Source organism: Lodderomyces beijingensis, assembly GCF_963989305.1.
Source record: "Lodderomyces beijingensis strain CBS 14171 genome assembly, chromosome: 1".
NCBI classification, from domain to species: Eukaryota; Fungi; Ascomycota; class Pichiomycetes; order Serinales; family Debaryomycetaceae; genus Lodderomyces; species Lodderomyces beijingensis.
Window position 1 is genome coordinate 527,736 of NC_089970.1, and position 19,781 is coordinate 547,516.

Sequence of the window (19,781 nt, forward strand, 5' to 3'; positions counted from 1 at the left end):
AAAACACCCGAGTCTCTAAGAAAATGGCCTTTCATGGGCTTCCACAAGTTCAGATCTTTAAGTAAAAGAACCCCGTTGGTTATTCAAACAGTTGTCACTCTTGGTCAGATTACTGAAAACTGAGAATTGTTGCAGAGGGTTCTTGACTCGGTTTTTTTTTTTTTTTTTGGATTACCATTTCCCGCTAGTAAGAGAGATTGTTCGTGGATCACGTGGAAGTCACGCTTTCTGAGATCATCTCCATCTTGAAAAAAAAATCGCTGTATAATACTGCACATCCATACATCAATAGTGCACGGCCCATCCATCGAGTACCTTTTTTTTATACGACCTGTCCCACATGTACTGTCTCATCATAAGCTAGTGTCAAAGAAATTGGAAATGACTGGTACAGTCTAGACAACAGCGTGGAACCAAATTGGACAAACAGGGTCGTTTGACCCTGTTTGTTTCGATTGTGGTACGGGGTATATGTGACAGGTTGTCCCGCAAACGGTAAAATTCCTGTCTTGGAACTGTGGCTCTCCTCGTCCGATTGTTTTATTGGCCCCTGGTTTTCTTTCTTACTTCTTTTTTTTTTTTTGTTGGTACATGCAATGCGAAGATAATTTTTCATTTTCACTCACATTTTCGTGTGTGTGTGTGCGTGTGCCGCCGTTTCTATACCTATGATGAGTGTGAAATATTCTTCCCAACACACACAGTACACTGTGGGTATATATTGAACAACACTCGCATTCTAAATTTTCACCGTGAAAACCCCTTCTTCTTTTCTTGAATTTTGAAAAAAGTTTTTGTAGAGCGCTTTTGATTCCCAACCCCAACCCCCATAGCATAGCATAGAACCGTATCAACAATGAGTGACGCTACTAAAGAAACATTCTTCTTCACTTCTGAGTCAGTTGGTGAAGGACACCCAGACAAGATTTGTGATCAAGTCTCGGACGCCATCTTGGATGCTTGTTTAGCCGTTGACCCATTGTCCAAGGTTGCTTGCGAAACTGCTGCCAAGACCGGTATGATTATGGTTTTCGGTGAAATCACCACCAAGGCTCAATTGGACTACCAGAAAATCATCAGAGACACCATCAAACACATTGGTTACGACCACTCTGAAAAGGGTTTCGACTACAGCACTTGTAACGTCTTGGTTGCAATTGAGCAGCAATCGCCAGATATTGCTCAAGGTTTGCACTATGAAAAGGCTTTGGAAGAGTTGGGTGCTGGTGACCAAGGTATCATGTTTGGTTACGCTACCGATGAAACCGATGAAAAATTGCCATTGACCATCTTGTTGGCTCACAAGTTGAATGCTGCTTTGGCTTCAGCTAGAAGATCTGGTGCTTTGCCATGGTTGAGACCAGACACCAAGACTCAGGTCACTGTTGAGTACGAAAAAGACGGTGGTGCCGTGATCCCAAAGAGAGTCGACACGGTTGTTATTTCAACTCAACACTCTGACGATATCTCTACCGAGTCGTTGAGAGAAGAAATCATTAGTCACATTGTCAAAAAGGTGATTCCAGCACACTTGTTGGACGACAAGACCATTTTCCACATTCAACCATCAGGAAGATTTGTTATTGGTGGACCACAAGGTGACGCGGGTTTGACCGGTAGAAAGATTATTGTTGACACCTACGGTGGTTGGGGTGCCCACGGTGGTGGTGCTTTCTCCGGTAAGGATTTCTCAAAAGTCGACAGATCTGCTGCTTATGCTGCTAGATGGGTTGCCAAGTCATTGGTCAATGCCGGCTTAGCTAGAAGAGCCTTGGTTCAATTCTCATACGCCATTGGTGTTGCCGAACCATTGTCCATCTACGTTGACACTTATGGTACTTCCAAACACTCATCAGACGAATTGGTTGCCATCATCAAGAAGAACTTTGACTTGAGACCCGGTGTCATTGTCAAGGAATTGGATTTGGCCAGACCAATCTACTTCAAGACTGCTTCCTACGGTCACTTTACCAACCAAGAAAACCCATGGGAACAACCAAAGAAGTTGAATTTTTAAAGAAAGGATGTCATTTTTGAACCATTTTGAATTCTGCTTTACACAACGTTTTCACACGTTATCTCATAAAAAAAAAGAATATTATAGTCATTGAGTGAATCATCAACTGTTCACTTCACCTTCCATCATCACCAAAAAAAAAAAAGAGGAAAAAATTTACCTATACTCACATCATTTTCACGAAACCTATTTACAAGTTAATTTACTTCATGAATTGCTTCTTTCACTTTTTGTTTTATCATTTGTTACACAACCTATAGACGACACGGGTCCTCAACGGACATTTTTTGGGAATAATTTGAAAAAATATATATATATACTAGACTTGTATAGATGCGCATTGATCTCAATAGAACATGTATGCAATGAAAAAAAAAAGAGAGAAAAGACTGTGTATTATAGATGCTCAAGAAGTATGGAGGCTGCATTGAAAAGTTTACGATGCGGTGTCCATAATTTTGAGACACCGTGTGGTGGTCTCTTCTCGCGCGACAGACAAAGTAGTGAAGAAACGTGGGGGTCCAGGACCATCACATGTGCTTTTCACGTGCACCCATCGTGATCTTATGTTGCAAATTTACATTGCCCTTTTTTCGAACGTTGAAGTAGCACGTGGAAAGCTCACTTGGAAAGTAAACATCGTCGTCTAGAGTTGTTGTACTAGTCACTTTGAGTTTTGAAATAGACAATGTTTTTACCGTTTCAACTGGGTTCTGTCATTTTGCAGCAATTTCGCTCGATGTTTTTCAAAACACGCTTACATGCACCATCTCACAAACTCTGCAAACGTTTCGTTCAAGTGATGATACCCCACATTTTATTTCTAAGTTACCGCTACGGTCCTCATTTTTGAGCGTATCGGACCAACCAAGGCCGGCCAGTAGGAGCCAAGAGAATCTTCACCCGTTGGTACTCAACACCACAACACAGTTACTTCCTCATCCGTCACCAACCGCCCAAAGACTTTTCAAATACGGTGAATTAAACCAACTTCCCTAGCCCCAAATCGAAAAAAGCCCGCCCAAAAAAAAACAGAACAAAAAAAAGCACTGTATTTGCAGAACGAGCAGTTGTAACCCCTAAGAAACAGCGATGTACTTGGTTTTTTCTTTACCCCCTATCACATTTGCAAATGATCACACGGGATCCCGTTCATAGGCACCGGGTTCTAAAAAAAGTGATACTGTTGGCTCAGCTCAGATATATCTTAGTTACCGTATATGTGAGGGATCTCAAGCAGCCGATGGAATAAACTTAGAGAGAGCAGGAGTCATGTGATTGTATCTCGTACATGACTTGGGTTGGAGGATAGGGAGAACTATTGAGAAAAGGGGGCAGTTGAAATTTTGGTTTTTTATGATCATGTGTACAAAAGAAAATATAGGTAAAGGGGTAGACGCTGAAGAGGAGAAAAAGAAGGGATTGGAGGAGGTATAGGGCAGAACATGACAAGTGCCTAAATATCCGCCGAAGTGTCCACACTTTGGAGCGAAGATGAAGCGAAGAGTCCCGTGCAGGAGACGCCCACGGTTGGAGATCTATCTGGAAAAGAATCCAGATGATGACCAACAATCAGCACATACGATGTTAAGTATGAACTACATCTTCTGGCGAGCACGCAAACTCATTTTTGATCTGGAACCTGCGGTGATTACAAGTCTGATACAAACTTAACTAATTCTATTGCAGGATTGTAGCGAGCTCTTTCCCTTGGATCGTAGCTGGGGTCAAAGAGCTTTCAGGGAAAGCCAAGTTACTCACTTGACAGGAGACCTGGAAACGAGGGTCTCAGACGTCATTCAATACACTCCACGAAACGCTAAGACGAATCGCCGAGACGAAACGCAGATGTCGGTACTCTGATAATCACATGTCCTCCATCTCTTGAGAGTTCGGATGGGGAACGTGCGATTGAATCGATTATTTTAGCTGCAAAAAAAGACAACATCCTGAAAAAAAGCAGGGTAAACTTATAATTCAACCTCTACCGTGATGCACCTCATGCTAGCATAATCCTGTTTTAGACATTAGTAATACTATCCTTTAGTCCCTGTCAAAGATCTCTCTTGTTCTCCCTGTAAAAATTACGAAGCTATATGTTCCAGAGGCAATTGAGAAAAAAAACAAAAATATTTCTTTTTATCGGTTTTTTTTGTTTTTTTTTTTTTTTTTTGCAGCCGAGGCGGCGCTTAACTGGATTCTCTTGACTCTCTCTCTCTTCTCTTGCTTTTTGCCTTTGCCTTCACAGCACCTCAACACAAAGCAAAAAACGTTTGTCTCAACGTCGAACTGAAAAAAAAAGAAGTTTCAAGAACGCAAATGTATCGTGGCCAATGTTTGTCCGGAATTTTTCATTTTTTTAACGAAACAGAACGGCATCAATGCTAATCTCTTCCATTGGAGTACAGTAGAGAGTGCCCACAAGGATCGAGAACGTGGAGTTCTTTCTTTTTGAGCAGGGTACAAGACACTACCCTTTGGCTGCAAATCCAAGCTTTCTGATTTTTTGGGGTTATTGGCGGGCTTGTGCGAAGGATTTTTTGCTGCGTACGCCAACCGCGACGGGCCCCGGTTCCAACTTTTACTTTCTTTCCATTTTTTTTTTTTTTTTTTTTTGGTCGAAATGCCTTTCAGGTTGAGTTCTTCTCCAACTCATCTCATCTCGTCTCATGGCTTATTCTCTCATAACCAAGACCGGGAATCTAGCGTTCTGGTCTCAATTGCATGTAATGATGTGCTAAGGGTGAAAGACAAGCCCCCCCTCCTCAGCTTTCTTTTTCCATCCTCCCTTTCAAGATGATCGTGAGACTAGAAGCTGTCAAGAAGTTGTTGGGTGATTGTTACACGATGTAGATGGCCTGTGTTGGAACTTTAGGGAGCTTGCTATCGACTTCACGTGGCCACTTGATAATACCATGTGTAGTGGATGCGATAAGAAAGCGAGCGAGCAAGATAGAGACAAACAGATTGTGTGTGTCTGTGTGTCTGTGTGTAAGGTACCCACGTGGGGGTGTTTGTTCCAGTCTCATGTAATATACTGTGCATAAATAGCCCTTTTAGATTTTTTGAATAAAGACTTACATGCAATGCATGGTCTAAAAAAGTGTAAGTGATTCTAAAAAACTGTAAATTTTATGAATTGTTTTTTGCAGCCACGTGGGCACCTGGGTGAAAGTCTTTCTCTTGCCTCATCGTTTTTGGATTTTCCAGCAACACCACTTGTTTTACACTCTAGACGATGAGAGGTGATGAATCATCTCGCTTGACCTTGTGAGAGAGAAAGAAAAAATACCCACTCTATTGTCTCCACTCTAAATTTTGGTCTATTCTTTTTTAGTTGTGCTGGGCGGGTTTGCGCCGCTCTGGCCAAGTTAAACGTCCTTCAATCACGTCGTCCTTTTTTTCTTTGATGTATTATTCCAACCGCTTTGCAACAACTCTCGTCCAAGAAAATCTGTCAGAGAATCTAGAGCATAGAAAGGAAAAAAAATAACTTTTTTTTTCTTTGCCAAGCAGTAAAAGTGACTTTGACAGATGAACTTGTTGCTTATTCCACGATGATGGTACCTTGTTGAAGGAAAATCGACCCCTTACCAAGAGATTCTCACGACCGTTACCGAGAGATCAAGAAAAAAGCAAGCTCTAGGGCCAAGACGCGATGGGAACTTATTTTTGACAGGTTTCTTTAATTTACTGCAAAATCGATAAATGATAGAGAAAGATAAAAGCCACCACGTCGTTTGCATCAAGCTTTTGAGCATTCGGCTTTGTCTGAAATTCTCCTCACAGTATTCACGAAACAAAGAAACGAACAGCACTCGATTCTCGTCACCACCCTAGTCTCTTGTAGCCCCAGCATCTCAAGTTCATAACACCATGTAAACTATCGGCGCCCGACAAAAAAAAAAAAAAAAAAAGATGATTAATTAGGGCGCACGCAGTTTAGGGGACAAGAGATACCCTCAGCTTAACACGCGGAGGCCTGGCGCGATGATGCTCGGTCTTCGCTAAAGTAGAGCAGTTAATTGCGAGAACCGGCGCGAACCGTGTATGTGCCCACATGCCCACATGGCATGGCATTGGCACTGGCACTGGCAGTGGCACGGGCGGCTCAAGCGACACCGCGAACGACTAACACCGTGCCCTAAATGCAACCAAACGTGGCAAGCTACGATTCCAATACTGCATTTTTGAAAGTCAATTGATTGACATCACTACGCACCACAACAGTCGCCCAACTACGGGGAAAAGAGAATTACCCGAAGCAAAACCAAAACCAAAACCAAAACCAAAAACCAGGTGGGGTGGTCGATTTTTAGTCTCATGATTTTTAGCCCCCTTTGAAACGAAAGAAACAAACAAAAAACAACAGTTGCTGCAAAGTTGAATAGACGACCGCCTCTCGGTTCACCTTGCCCATCGCTTTTCTCCGACGGCTCGTAGGTAGAATAAAAACCAGAAAAAAGAAAAGCAGCAATTGTTCAACTACGAGAGGAGAACAACAAACAGGCAAATGTAAAAGGGTGTACATAGGCCCTGCAAGCCGATTGTTTTTTTTTTATTTTACCTCTTCTTCTACAGCCACCAATTCTTTCCTCCCATCGCTTTTATTATTGAGTCCAGAGAGACTAGACGGTAGGCACTGGAAGGAGGTGTTGGTTTCACGCTACTGTACATTGACTAATTTCCCTGGGAGAGTAAAGAGAGCTGTAGTTGTAAAAGGCAGCAACGTAGTTTAAAAAAGATTTTTTTTTTTCATTTTTTTTTTATCTCTAAAGCATCTGATACTTTGACGCCCGGCAACGCCTACTACAAATGAATTTTTGAAGAAGAGGGAACGTGCTCGTCCCAAACCTGCTAATGCTAAAAGAAACATACAGGGGAGGGGGGGAGGGGAGGGACAGGATGAATGGACGGAGGAATAATTATTGAAATCGTTAGAAAAACGAAAAAAGAAGGTGGTTGCTTGCTGTTACGGTTTGATTAAGATTGATTTGAAAGACGAATCCTGACTTGACATTCTTGAAGAGACTCAGTTCAGCTACATTCATTTCACCCACAAGTACCAAGTTCATCCAACCAATGTGTCTCCTTCCTTCATCGATTCAACCGTGAGTATAGTTAAAGGTCTGGGTGTTGAGAATCGAAAGATTGAAATTTAGCAGAAACGAAAAAAAAAAAACAGTTTTGTGCAACTTTGAAGATTAATTATTTTTGCATTCATTTAAATCTAATTTATTTATTTAAAAAAAAAAAGTGCCTAACCTATTCCATCTGGCTATCTGTAGTTCTACACCTTGATTCAGGCCGACTGAGGACAATAAGGCAACAGGGCGATAGGGCAATAAGGCAAAAGACAACGATAGGATCCTCATGCTCTTCATATTCTCCAACAAACATGTGCAAAGCAAAAAAAAAAAAAAACGGAATTTATTATTAGATGTATACATCTCATAGACATAAAAATCCCATTGATATAAATTCGATTGCATTTCCTGTCCCTCTCAAACCCACTTCCCATCTTGTCTTTCTTGAAAAACTCCTTTATTCCCTTTTCTCTTTCTCTATTGCAGTTCAATCCAAAGTTTCAGTGTTAGTAGCCACCAATCATCGTCTTCAAAGGAAAAACAACAAGAACTGAACTACTTTCTGAACACAATGGTTGCAAGTCACGAAATTGAAAACGCAGAGTACCATGAAAACACCTCTGGTGGTCAAACTGCCTTCAAGGATTACTTGGGTAAGTTTGCCCATGTTGAAGATCCAATTGAAAGAAGAAGATTGGCTTTAGAGGAAATTGACAAAGCCGGATTTGGTTGGACTCAAGTCAAGATGATTATGATTGCAGGTGTCGGTTTCATGACTGATTCCTACGATATTTTTGCCATTAACTTGTCCATCAATATGTTGCAATATGTCTACTGGAAAGGTACCATCCCAAGTTCCACCACCACTTTGATCAAGGTTGCCACTTCAGTTGGTACAGTTGTTGGTCAAGTTGGTTTCGGTTCTATTGCTGATTTGGTTGGACGTAAGAAGATTTACGGTATGGAGTTGATTGTCATGATTGCTGCTACTATTATGCAATGTACTATTGGTACTTCGCCTGCTATTAGTTTCCCTGCTTGGTTTTCCACATTGAGAATCATTATGGGTATTGGTATTGGTGGTGACTATCCATTGTCATCGATTATCTCTGCTGAGTTCTCAACCACCAAGTGGAGAGGTGCTATCATGGCTGCTGTCTTTTCAAATCAAGGTATTGGTCAAGTGTTTGCCGGTATTGTTGCCATGATTTGCGTTGCTGGTTACAAGGATGACTTGATCAACGCCAAAACTGGTGCTGAATGTCACGCTGACCGTAAATGTGTTAGAGCAGCTGATCAAATGTGGAGAATTATTATTGGTTTCGGATGTGTTCCCGGTGTCATTGCCTTGTACTATAGATTGACCATTGCTGAGTCTCCAAGATATTCTTTGGACGTGAAATCTAGCGATCCAGCTGACATTGAAAAGGCTGCCAAGGCTGTCCTTGACGAAGTTGCTCAAGACACTGCTCCCCCAAAGGCTTCATTCACTGACTTTTGGAGACATTTTGGCCAATGGAAATACGGAAAGATTTTGTTGGGAACTGCCGGTTCATGGTTTATGTTGGATGTTGCCTTTTACGGTATGGGTTTGAACTCGACTTTGATTTTGCAAACCATTGGTTACGCTAGAAAGGATAATATTTACCACAAGTTGTACGATTCAGCTGCTGGTAACTTGATTTTGGTTTGTGCTGGTTCCTTGCCAGGTTACTGGTTCTCGGTTGCCTTTATCGAGTTTTTGGGTAGAAAGACTATTCAATTGGGTGGATTCTTTATCTTGACTGTTTTGTTGACCGCTATGGGTTTCGGTTACCACAGATTGGGAGACAGAGGAGTTCTTGGTTTGTACGTTGTCTCCCAATTTTTCCAAAATTTCGGTCCAAACGTCACTACTTTTATTGTCCCCGGTGAAGTTTTCCCAACCAGATACAGATCTACTGCACACGGTCTTTCCGCTGCTTCCGGTAAAGTTGGTGCCATTATTGCTCAAACCTGTATCGGTACCTTGATCAACCACCACTGTGCTCCACTGAACCCAGGCTGTTTCTTGCCCCACGTTTTGGAAATTTTCGCTTTGTTCATGTTGCTTGGTATTTTCACCACCTTGTTGATTCCAGAAACCAAGGGTAGAACTTTGGAAGAAATTTGTGAAACTTGTCACGATGAGCCAGACCAAGGTAGAATTAGTAGAGAAAAATACGCAACTCAAGAAGAATCATACGACTCAGATCTCAAACAATAGACAAAGAGGGGAGTTGTTGTACTTTTCCCGATTGGTTGTTTGATTGATTTCATTTTCGTCAATCGTTATTAATTCGATATATTGCCCTAGAAGAAGCCTTTTAGTTCGTTTTGCTGATTCATTTTAGTTTTACATTTTTTACATACGTTTTTTAACAATTTTAATTGAATAGAGTTTTGAGGTAATGAATTTTCTGTTTTGTATGTCCTGATGGGGATCTCTTGAAAAAACGAAGCGATGTAAGATAAAACTGGGGATGGTGGGGAAATAGCAATCGTAAAGAGGGTACTTTGGTGATGTGTATATTACCTGCGCATTGCTTTCCACGCTATCGTTTCAAGCCAAGTCTGCAACAGTCGTATTCTCCTCATTTGATACATATGACTTTTTCGTCTTTTTTTTTTCTTCTCCTCAACTAGATTGAGGGACTGCCTCGAAATTGTGGCAAGTCATGATGATGATGGGTTTCTTCTGGCACCAACTATGGGGTATGGATTTTCAAAATACAGCTTACATGAGACACGTGACGCCAGTCAGGAAAAAAATAACCGACACTAAACCCACTTTTCGCATCCGTGGACAATACTAGTGGCTACTTCAAGCACCAAACAAGCTGCAGGTAGTAAGTACCGCTCCAGACTACAAGGTTAACAAACTCCTGCCATTTAAACATACAGACACCCACAGATACCCACCCACACACCTTCACTTGTACAAACTCCTTTGCAATCGTCATGCTGCAGGTATACTTTACCTCGTCCAAGCTCAAGTCATATCTACCGGACTGGCTCGTCGTCATTGGACTCAGTCTATTCTTTTTCTACTTTACCGAAACACTTCAACCATTCCAACGACAATTCTACATCAATGACCCCAAGATCGGACATCCGTTTGCACAAGTCGAGCGCGTCACCGATGACCAGCTATACGTATACTCCACGCTCATACCCATGTTCATCATCTCCATCAGCTCGTTGTATCTAGGGCAGACGAATTTCGACAAGTTGCACTTGATGCAAGTATCGAATCTAGGCTTGTTGTTGAGTGTAAGCTCAGTCTCGGTGCTAACGGATTTTTTAAAAGTTTGGATCGGTACGCCCAGGCCCGATTTCATCGAGAGGTGCGGTCCTCGCGTGGGGACTCCACTCGATACAATGGTGACTGCTAGCGAGGTGTGCACGGCACCATTGGGAGCCATGTATCTTGCCGATGGTATGAAATCTACCCCCTCAGGCCACTCGTCGATGGCGTTTGCTGGCTTGTGTTATTTGTCGCTTTGGCTCATTGGCCAGTTCAAGATTATCAGCAACAAGGATAATGAAAAATACAGAATGCCATGTGTGATTATTGCCTTTTTGCCAGTGTTGGGTGCTTCATATATCGGACTCAGCAGGACTCAGGACTATAGGCATCATTTCTTTGATGTCTGCTTTGGAAGCTTGTTGGGGATCATGTTTGCTTTCGGGTCGTACTACAAGTACTTTAGACGGTTAACGGTTGACGAGAGTAATAAACCTATAGATTATAATCAAGTATAGAAACTGTTGTCTTTTGTTTTTTTTTTTTTCGTTAGTCTTCAAATACAATATATATGCCAATGGGACGAGACGTTGCAGTAATGAGGAGGACATCGAGGTCCGAGAGATTCATCGTTTACCAAGTAGAGGATGGGGACCAGTGGCAGGCTTTTCCTTTCATCCATGCAACCATGTTGAGATCTTACTTTACCGATTGCAGTTGTTAAATTTTTTGGGTATCAATCACAACTGATAGAAATATCCCCGAGCTTTATACTTGCGCCGTGAGAGCCGATATAATTTACTGAAGATTTGCTGAAATGTGCAAGCAATTAACTGACGGAGATCCATCGATTGGAGAGTGTCACAACTCATCAACCAAGTCGTCCCGGAACTTCCTGGACTAGCGCAGTCCAATTCCTTTATCTTTTTTTTTTACGAAGTAGAGCAAGTCTTTTCACTGGTTTAAAACCGAAGTTCATAGAATGTTTTTTTTTTCGCAAATAGCGATTTGGAGTTAAACGGGGTTGAGATGGGTCCAGAATCATTTTGACGAGATCCAGATGTTCGTTACCCCGAAGTTGCAAAATAGCCAATTCGAAACTCTTCTAACTTGAGTGGGACAGACAACATGCTAACATGAACTGAAAATTTTGTACAGGGGAGGGGGATGAAGAATGAGTAGAACGTTTGCTGACCCACGAACCTGTGTTTGAGTTTCTATGAAGCATGATAGATGATGATTTTGTTCATCTCCCAATCATATATCGCGGGCAATAATGTACATGTATAAAGACATAAACAGAAAAAGCCTCGTTTTTGGCAGCACCACAACACTTTTTGCGAGATATCTCCCTCGGGCTAGAGTTAAGAATTGCAAGTGAGAAGAACAAGCTCGAAAAGTATGGAATATGAGAAACTCCTTTCACATACCAGAGTTGAAACAGTTTCCTTTTGAGTCATGCTAGTAGTGAGTTAGATTTTAGACCTACATTGGTTTCGTCAATTGCGCCAGCTGGTACACTGAGTTTTGGTCATATTTGAGTCCAGGCTCATTTATTTCAAAATTATTGCAATCTAAGTTCTAGTTAATGTGTGACTTTGAAAGTCAAGTTAGCATTTATCAAGTGGTTATAGCCTCATAGCCTTGTATCTGTATGGGCGCAAGGAATGACGTGTACAGCCATTAATTCTTTTTTATTTTGAATACATCTTCAAGTTGGGAAAGGATTCATGGTCTACTTGATGATTTGGCCGCTGACTTTTTTCATCTCTGTTCAACTCCAACGTTTTTGTCGATCACCATACCTGTTCCCACCTCAACACGCCAATTTCCAAAACGGACCACATCACACAGACTTGACATTTTTCAAGTTTTTAACCATAGAACAAGTCAATTCCAATGCACAACGAATCAACACCAAAATCATCACGCGAGGCATCAAGTCCGCATCTCACAACCTACCTTTTAACTCGTGGCATTTGGCACCGGCATTTCTCCTAACCTCGTCATGGCTAATCCTCAACTTCGACTACTTGTTAATAGAGCCCATTCGTACCTGGAAAGATATACTAGCATGGACCTCGTACGTATTGGGACACGTTACAGTCCCCATACTAACAGCAGTCTGGCTCTATGCATTCCACGCTCCGGGAGTCGTGAAATCATACGGCTTTGATGGCGAAGATTTCCCCGACTCGGAAGCCAACTATGAAATGTTGGGGTACGCGGCGGGCTTAATCCGAGTTGACGATGCCTTGGGCACACACTGGAACTCAAAGGGGTTCCGTATGTCCCCCATTGTGTTTGGAGCCGTGCCTTCATTGCACTCAGCAATGGCAGTGATGACGTTTTTCTTTGTTGCTTTTTACGCGAGGTGGACCATACTCAAGCTTGCAGCTTTGGGATTTGTCATTTTGCAATGGTGGAGCACGCTATATTTTGACCACCATTGCAGATTGGATCTATACGCGGGGATGCTGTACGCCATATGTTGGTTTACCATTATTTATTTGTGGCGATTACAAAAGTTGAATGCCAGGGTTGTTCAAAAGAGATTAAACTGGCAGTTTAATGACGGAGGAAGTACGATGGGGATGAGAGTTTTCCGAAATACCAGCTTGCAGTCGACCCGTTGAGTTGATACTTTGTAGCCTTACATGGCACGTTTATGGCATATTACGTTTGAGCTTCTCGGCTCAGTTTGGTTCTGGTTTGGTTCCAACACGTTTCATTTCGTTTTATTTAGCACCGAGGAGGGTAGAGACAAAGCAACCAAACACTTATGTACAATCCTCTCATTTAACGATAGAGAAAGTTTTTTTTTTTTTTTTTCAATTTTGCAGCCACTCCGGAACGATCTCGAGATTTTGAAAAAAACGAGTTATCACCTGGCAAAACTCCCCAAAGCTGTAACACCAAAAGAGTAACTCCAGTTGGTCTCTTCGACCTACACCTATTTTTTTTTTCTGTCAACTAGGAATGGATTCAAATGCTGCAGCACTGCCGTGCAGCTCTGGACTTTTGCCCCGCTCTTTGCCCCTCGGATTCAATTTTAGGAAAGTTGCAACAAGTATGCTTGTGCAATACGCGATCTCATGCGGCAAGGACCAGCTGGCGGTTGTCCATTCTCCAAGTCTTGCTTCCAAAAAAAAAAAAAAAAAAAGAAAAACAAACCAACAAAAACAATCAACTCAGGCCAGCCTGAAGCGTAAGCCCTGTCGACTTGTCATCGAGGCTGTATCAGACACCGCCGTGTGCATTTTTTTTCACTAATTTAGCTTTGATCTCCGCCCCCACGGATGAAAACAAAAAACCAAACAAGCCAGCCCCTTTCTGTCCCTGTCTCTGTCTCTGTCTCGAAGATCTTTGCATCTCGAGGTAAGAAACGAAAAATAATCTAAGGGGATACCTATGTTTATTTGCGAATGGGCCCTAAGCGGTAAGATGTCGTGTCGTAAACAGGGAGAAGAAAAATTTGTGTCAATGACTTGCTGCAAAATCGAGGCTGAGCTATTGTTTTTTTCTTTTTTTCCGTCTATTTTTTTTCGGTCGTGTATAGATTAACCCGTTTTACATGCCCAGGAACGGATGAAATTTTCATTCTCACCAGTATACAGAAAAACCCGCTACATTCAATATCTCAAAGGGAGGAGCGGACCTGAAGTGGGATTGATACTAAAGAGAGAGGGGGGGAGGGGGTAGACCAAATAAGGAAGAATTCAACGCCAACACAGACCTCATAAATACAACTCGCGAACGACTTAAACACTGTTCTCGTTCTCCCCCTTTTTTACCCACCCGTCAATAGCCGCTTGTGATTAAAAAAACTTAAAAAATGGTTGCAAAGGGTTTTTTTGAGAGGGGGTTGAAGCAAGACCCCTAAGTCAACCTCCACAAGCTTTCTTGAAAGGCACTTGAGCAGCTCTATCTCGACGCACACTTGAATTCGAGAGGATCTCGTTTTGAGATCCACTTACTTAAAAGAAAAACCCCCACCTTGGTGTCGCGTTTTCAACCTTCTTTTTTTTTTTATTTGTAATTGTCGTGTGAGAGATTGTTTTGTTCATTTTAGCACGACACACACACTCATCCCGGAGCAAAGAGAACTATAAAAAAAAATTCGCTAGCAACAGGAACTTTTTCTTCATTCGGCATAATTCAATAAAGAAGATCAGGACGAAGGATAGGGACGTGTTTTTTTTTTGGCAAACGAGTCCTTGGTTTGGCGCCACAGGCTCAGCTTGCACGGACTTCATGAAATCCCAACCTTTGGGTTTTCGGTTGTTGGTGAAAGATTGGCGGCGGCGGCGGTGGCGGTGGCTGCTGAAAGGTTTACATACTGCACCAGGCGTTAAACAGACCTCGTAGTAATCGCATGACATCATAGCCTCGATCCTTGTTGCTCCCCGCTCCCCCCTCGTCTCTCCCTCTTCCAACCCTCGAGCAAAGCAAGGACAACTTGTCTAGACCGCTGCTGCAACAGCACCCGTTAAGTGTGCGCTAAAAAGATGTCATGTTTGATTGCTAGCTTGCTGTACTTAAAATTATCTCCACTTGATATTCCCGTTGATTCCATCACACGACTCAGCAGCAAGCTGAGAAGAATAAAACAGAAAGAAAACGAAACCCGCGACAACTAAAAAAAAAAATATACATATATATATATATAATGATTGAAAAAGAAACAGAGCGGAACAAAACGGCCCCCTCCCCACCGGAACAGCAACGAAAAAATGTAATGAATGAAAATTTACTGTTTATGAAAATATGGGCTTCATTTGCTACAGACGAGTTATGAGCTTGATAGGACAACAACTGGCTTACTCTCTCCAAGACCGACAAAGAGTTAACCGAGTCCCCCCCTCTCTCTCCCTGTTCGCAATTCGAATTCTGAACATATTTGAACAGCACCGGGCAATGTCAAGAAGCAAGGAGATGCTCAACGTTCATAATAAGTACATTCCTATAGTAGTGACATATTTAAACTCTTTGGCAACTTTTTTTGTTACTCGCTCACGGGGTCATCACCATCATGGAAGGAGAAATAAGATGTCCCCGCAGCCTACGGCTAGTTCAGGAACACACTCTATTGTACTTTATGTTGCTGCTTCACTCTTTTTTTTTTTGTATTTATTTTCTCTCTAGTTTCTTGATGATGGATTTTACGTAAGAGACGGCTATATGCTATTTGTTAATCGTCCAAAGAGGTTTACATGATTAAACAAGTTTAGCATATATAAAACCCGAGCTATTGCCCGTGGATGTCACCTCCATCTCCATTTTCTTCCTCGTAAACGGGCGCGAACCGCAGTAACATCAACGTTCCTCAACTTCAACTCCACACCCAATACAACTCGTACATTATCAACCAAGTTCATCACACTCAATAAAAACACCCATCCAATATAATTCACAGTATTTTTTATTTTGTTTTTTGGGGTTTTTATTTTTTCATATCTTCAATTTGTTACTGAGTTTTTTTTTTTTTTTTTTTTTGTTAAAAAAAAAGTTCGAGAGCGAGAGAGTAGCAGCCACTCACTCTCTGCTGGGAGTTTTTTTTTTATATATATATACAGAAAGGTCCATCTTCAGCCATTTTGGCAGCATTTTGACCACCGATTGCCAATATAGAAGTTGTTTTGACCCACATCTTTCACGGTTTTTTTTCATTATTGAACAGCTAGGCATTAGATAGAGACAGACATGGGGACCTATGAGCACAAGAGACTTCATCATGTTAACCAGCATCATGCACTACCGAGTCTATTGAAACCCCTTAAACTACCACTTTACAGCATTGCCTCGTCAGCTTCATTTATGAAATCTGGCAACAACAACAACAACACCAATGCGAGCAAGTACAATTCACGATATTTCAATCGAAAGTTCAAAACTGTGTTACCGTTCCTACTATTGGTGCTATGCATCTACCGAACAATGAAAGTTTACCTAACAACGGAGTTGAACCAATCGTTGCTAGAAATGCACACATTAACCCAGCATAAACAATCGGACTTTAATCCCAAAAGTATAGCATTAGACGTGTTTAACTACTTGATTGAACAGCAGCATTCACTAGACTCGAGAGTTGGCACCAGCGATGGCGTTTATTTCCATTGGGACGACTGGGTGGATTTGTCAAGAGGCGACAAATTCCTACACCTGGCTCGATTGAACTCGCCCTCGGGGACCCATTGCGATCCTAAAATCATAGAATATGGAAGCGTTAGTGGCCACTGGTTAGAGAGCTACAAGACAAAAGTCCAACGAGGAGCAGTCAATCTATACTGCTCGAAAGACATACCAGAGAAGCTTATCGTGTTCACCGATCGTGAAATGGTTGAGATTCCAGTGATTGGCAAGAGAAGATTTGGAAACGACAAGACGAGACCTGTCAACTCGGACCAATTGATGACCAAAATGGCACAAATCAACACTTCAAGCACCGAGCATTTCAAGTTTAAATTCAAATCAACCACTAATTTGCAAAAGCAGATCATGATTGAGCCCGAGGACTTTATCTTTAAGCCCGATGTGGAAATCTTTGCCTTGCAGGAGAAATTAAACAACCAAACCATTACCTCCAAGGAATTGAAATACCTCGAGTTTCTCGAATACTCAAATAATCACCTTGTTGATCACACCGATCGGTATTTCAAATACGCTTGGATCTACACCGATGTGATTCAGGGAAACGCCCATCACATAGCTTACCCTTTTTTCAACCGATATATAAGCGATCGGGAAAGACAAAGTGTCCTTCATCACATGGTGCGGGTATGGTTCCAATTTGCCGAGGCCAATGGCTTTGCCAGTTGGATCAACTATGGGAGCCTTTTGGGCTGGTCCTTCAATGGAGTAAACATGCCATGGGATACAGATATAGACGTGCAGATGCCCATAGCCCAGTTGGACAGGCTCGGCCGGGAATTCAACAAGACTTTGATTATGGAAAACCCAAGATTTGGCAATGCCCGGTACTGGTTGGAGATATCGCCAACTTATATCCGTCAAGGGAACGGGCGCAACCACATTGACGCCAGGTTTATAGACATTCAAAGCGGGTTATACATTGACATCAGCGCATTGTCGCATACCGAAGTGCCACCACCTACAAAGGACTCTGTCCCCGATAACTTGTCCACCATGTTGGTCCATTGCAAGAATTGGAACTGGCACACGTTGGACGAATTGTTGCCCATCAGACACACTTACTTTGAAGGCGCGTCAGTTTACATCCCAAACAAGGTCAACCGACTCTTGACGAACAAATATGGAGCCACTGCATTGACAAACTACAATTTCCATAATCACAACTTCCAACTGGACATTTCCATATGGGTCAGCGACCGCATCTGCAAAAAGCCTCCGGGCGATCTGGAATCTAGATTTAACAGATGGCACGAACTCACCCAGCGTGGATCTTGCAACTCTAGGAAATTGAAAGACGAGTACAATATCGTTAAGAAATCGACTCAACGCCATTCCGATCTCAATCAGAATTTGGACTATCCAATGTTTTACGATATCGAATTGGTTGGAGATTTACCAGTGATGAGAAAGGATTCATGGGACTACTATTATGATATCAATAATCGCGTAGTTGATAACTACGACTGGTACGTCTACAAGGAGATCATTCAGTAATAGCGGTGATTAAAAATAAAAAAAAAAAACTGCTGGACAAATCATCACTGATTTTGCCAAAATAAAGATTTTGGTTGTGCTAGAATACCAACTCTTGCTACTTAAATTCTTCTTCTGGTTTTTTTTTTTTTGTCTAAACCCATATTGCATTTGATATAATTCACCTCTTGTACTAGTAAAGTTTTTACAACTTGCACAAGATTTCGATCGAGTGTCTAGCTATAGATTAATTCCTTAATACAAAAAAAAAAACAAAATAAGAGGAACATGCTAATTTACTGATTTACTAGCTTTATCGTTAGTGTTGAAAAGTGGCGACCGTGGGATAAGCATTTGCGTTACAGTAAGGATTTATTTTGAGCAAATTATCACAAAAACCGGATCGGTGACCACTCTAGTGGTTCATACAATGTCAACTCAGTTTACAATTCCCTTCCAGTAGAAACCTCTTTTCGAAATAGATGGGTACTTTCAAAGTTTGACCACCAATCTCATGGGGATTACCCACGAAATAACTTCCATAAACTTCTGGGGTTGCGATCCTAATGCGGCAACGCTATGCGAGAGAGCATGGGAAAAATTTCGTTGATAACTCGCGACGTGCCCGATAAACATGTTGCGAAAACATATAGGAATTAGCACAAGCTGTCCTTGTTTTTTTTTGCCCTACAAGCTGCAAATAGAAACTCAATCGGGAAGATGGCCAAGGTATTCATCACTGGAGCCTCGGGGTTCATAGCACAACACATAGTCAAGCTCCTTCTAGAGCAAGGCCATCAAGTGATAGGCACCGTCCGCTCGCAAGCCAAGGGCGAACAACTTGCCAGTTACATTCCAAAGCAATTCAAATCGTCATTCACTTTTGAAATCGTTCCCGACATAGCAGCACCCCACGCATTCGACGCAGCATTACAACGCCACCAGGATATCGAATTCCTTCTCCACACAGCGAGTCCATTCACGTACGACACGGTGAATCCCGAACGCGACTTGATCATCCCGGCCATCCAAGGTACAAAAAACATTCTCGAAGGCGCCAACAAGTACTGCCCGCAGCTTCAACGAGTCGTGATTACATCCTCGGACGCGGCAATCTACTCCAACGTCGATGAACGCAACAACAAGCTATTCTTCAACGAGCAAAGCTGGAACAATATCAAATACGCCGACGCCGTGAAAGACGCCGTGGCAGCGTACTACGGCGCCAAATCCTTTGCAGAGAAATTAGCATGGGAATTTTTGCTTATGGAAACACCGCGATTCGATCTCGTGGCGGTCAACCCTAGCTACGTCTTTGGTCCGCAGTCGTGGTTTTGTGACCCGGCCCACTTGAATGTTTCCAATGCGTTGATTGGAGACTTGTTGGATAAAAAACAGGGAGCGGGGGAGCTGCTGAGCGAGGTGCTGTTTGAGAATGAAATTGGCGGGTTTGTTGATGTTCGCGATGTCGCTAGGGCTCACTTGTTTGCCATGACGGATGCCAATGCTAGCGGCAAGCGATTGTTTATGACTAATGGCCATTTCAGCGTGCAGATGATGCTTGATTTGATCAATCAGCATTTCCCGCAATTGCATTTGATTAAAGGTACCCCGGGAAGTGGCGAGAAGGATATTAGTGTGTTGGCTCAGGTTGAAAATAAGGCTACTAAACAGTTGTTGCCCTGGGAGTTTAATTCGTTGGAAACGATTGTTGTTGATACTGTGCAACAGATTTTAGATAGTAAGAGTAAGTTATAGACCGTAGAGCTTCATTTGGCTCCACTAC

At 42.2% G+C, this 19,781-nt stretch overlaps 6 protein-coding genes across 6 annotated transcripts; all 6 read left to right on the forward strand. All coding sequences in view use genetic code 12, as the record gives it.

The window, feature by feature from the left end:
• Positions 1-856: 856 nt before the first annotated feature.
• Positions 857-2,017, forward strand: LODBEIA_P02200 (uncharacterized protein; the record flags this gene model as incomplete). The annotated part of the gene is made up of 1 exon (XM_066972173.1): positions 857-2,017. The coding sequence occupies one exon, from the start codon at positions 857-859 to the stop codon at positions 2,015-2,017; it is 1,161 nt and encodes a 386-aa protein (XP_066827158.1).
• Positions 2,018-7,675: 5,658 nt separating this feature from the next.
• On the forward strand, positions 7,676-9,349 carry LODBEIA_P02210 (uncharacterized protein; the record flags this gene model as incomplete). Its single annotated transcript, XM_066972184.1, has 1 exon — positions 7,676-9,349. The coding sequence occupies one exon, from the start codon at positions 7,676-7,678 to the stop codon at positions 9,347-9,349; it is 1,674 nt and encodes a 557-aa protein (XP_066827159.1).
• Positions 9,350-10,083: 734 nt separating this feature from the next.
• LODBEIA_P02220 (uncharacterized protein) lies at positions 10,084-10,887 on the forward strand (the record flags this gene model as incomplete). Its single annotated transcript, XM_066972195.1, has 1 exon — positions 10,084-10,887. The coding sequence occupies one exon, from the start codon at positions 10,084-10,086 to the stop codon at positions 10,885-10,887; it is 804 nt and encodes a 267-aa protein (XP_066827160.1).
• A 1,212-nt stretch (positions 10,888-12,099) lies between these two features.
• On the forward strand, positions 12,100-13,005 carry LODBEIA_P02230 (uncharacterized protein; the record flags this gene model as incomplete). The annotated part of the gene is made up of 1 exon (XM_066972206.1): positions 12,100-13,005. One exon carries the CDS (start codon positions 12,100-12,102, stop codon positions 13,003-13,005), a length of 906 nt encoding a protein of 301 aa, XP_066827161.1.
• A 3,067-nt stretch (positions 13,006-16,072) lies between these two features.
• Positions 16,073-18,016, forward strand: LODBEIA_P02240 (uncharacterized protein; the record flags this gene model as incomplete). The annotated part of the gene is made up of 1 exon (XM_066972217.1): positions 16,073-18,016. One exon carries the CDS (start codon positions 16,073-16,075, stop codon positions 18,014-18,016), a length of 1,944 nt encoding a protein of 647 aa, XP_066827162.1.
• A 699-nt stretch (positions 18,017-18,715) lies between these two features.
• LODBEIA_P02250 (uncharacterized protein) lies at positions 18,716-19,753 on the forward strand (the record flags this gene model as incomplete). The annotated part of the gene is made up of 1 exon (XM_066972228.1): positions 18,716-19,753. One exon carries the CDS (start codon positions 18,716-18,718, stop codon positions 19,751-19,753), a length of 1,038 nt encoding a protein of 345 aa, XP_066827163.1.
• Between the last annotated feature and the right edge of the window lie 28 nt (positions 19,754-19,781).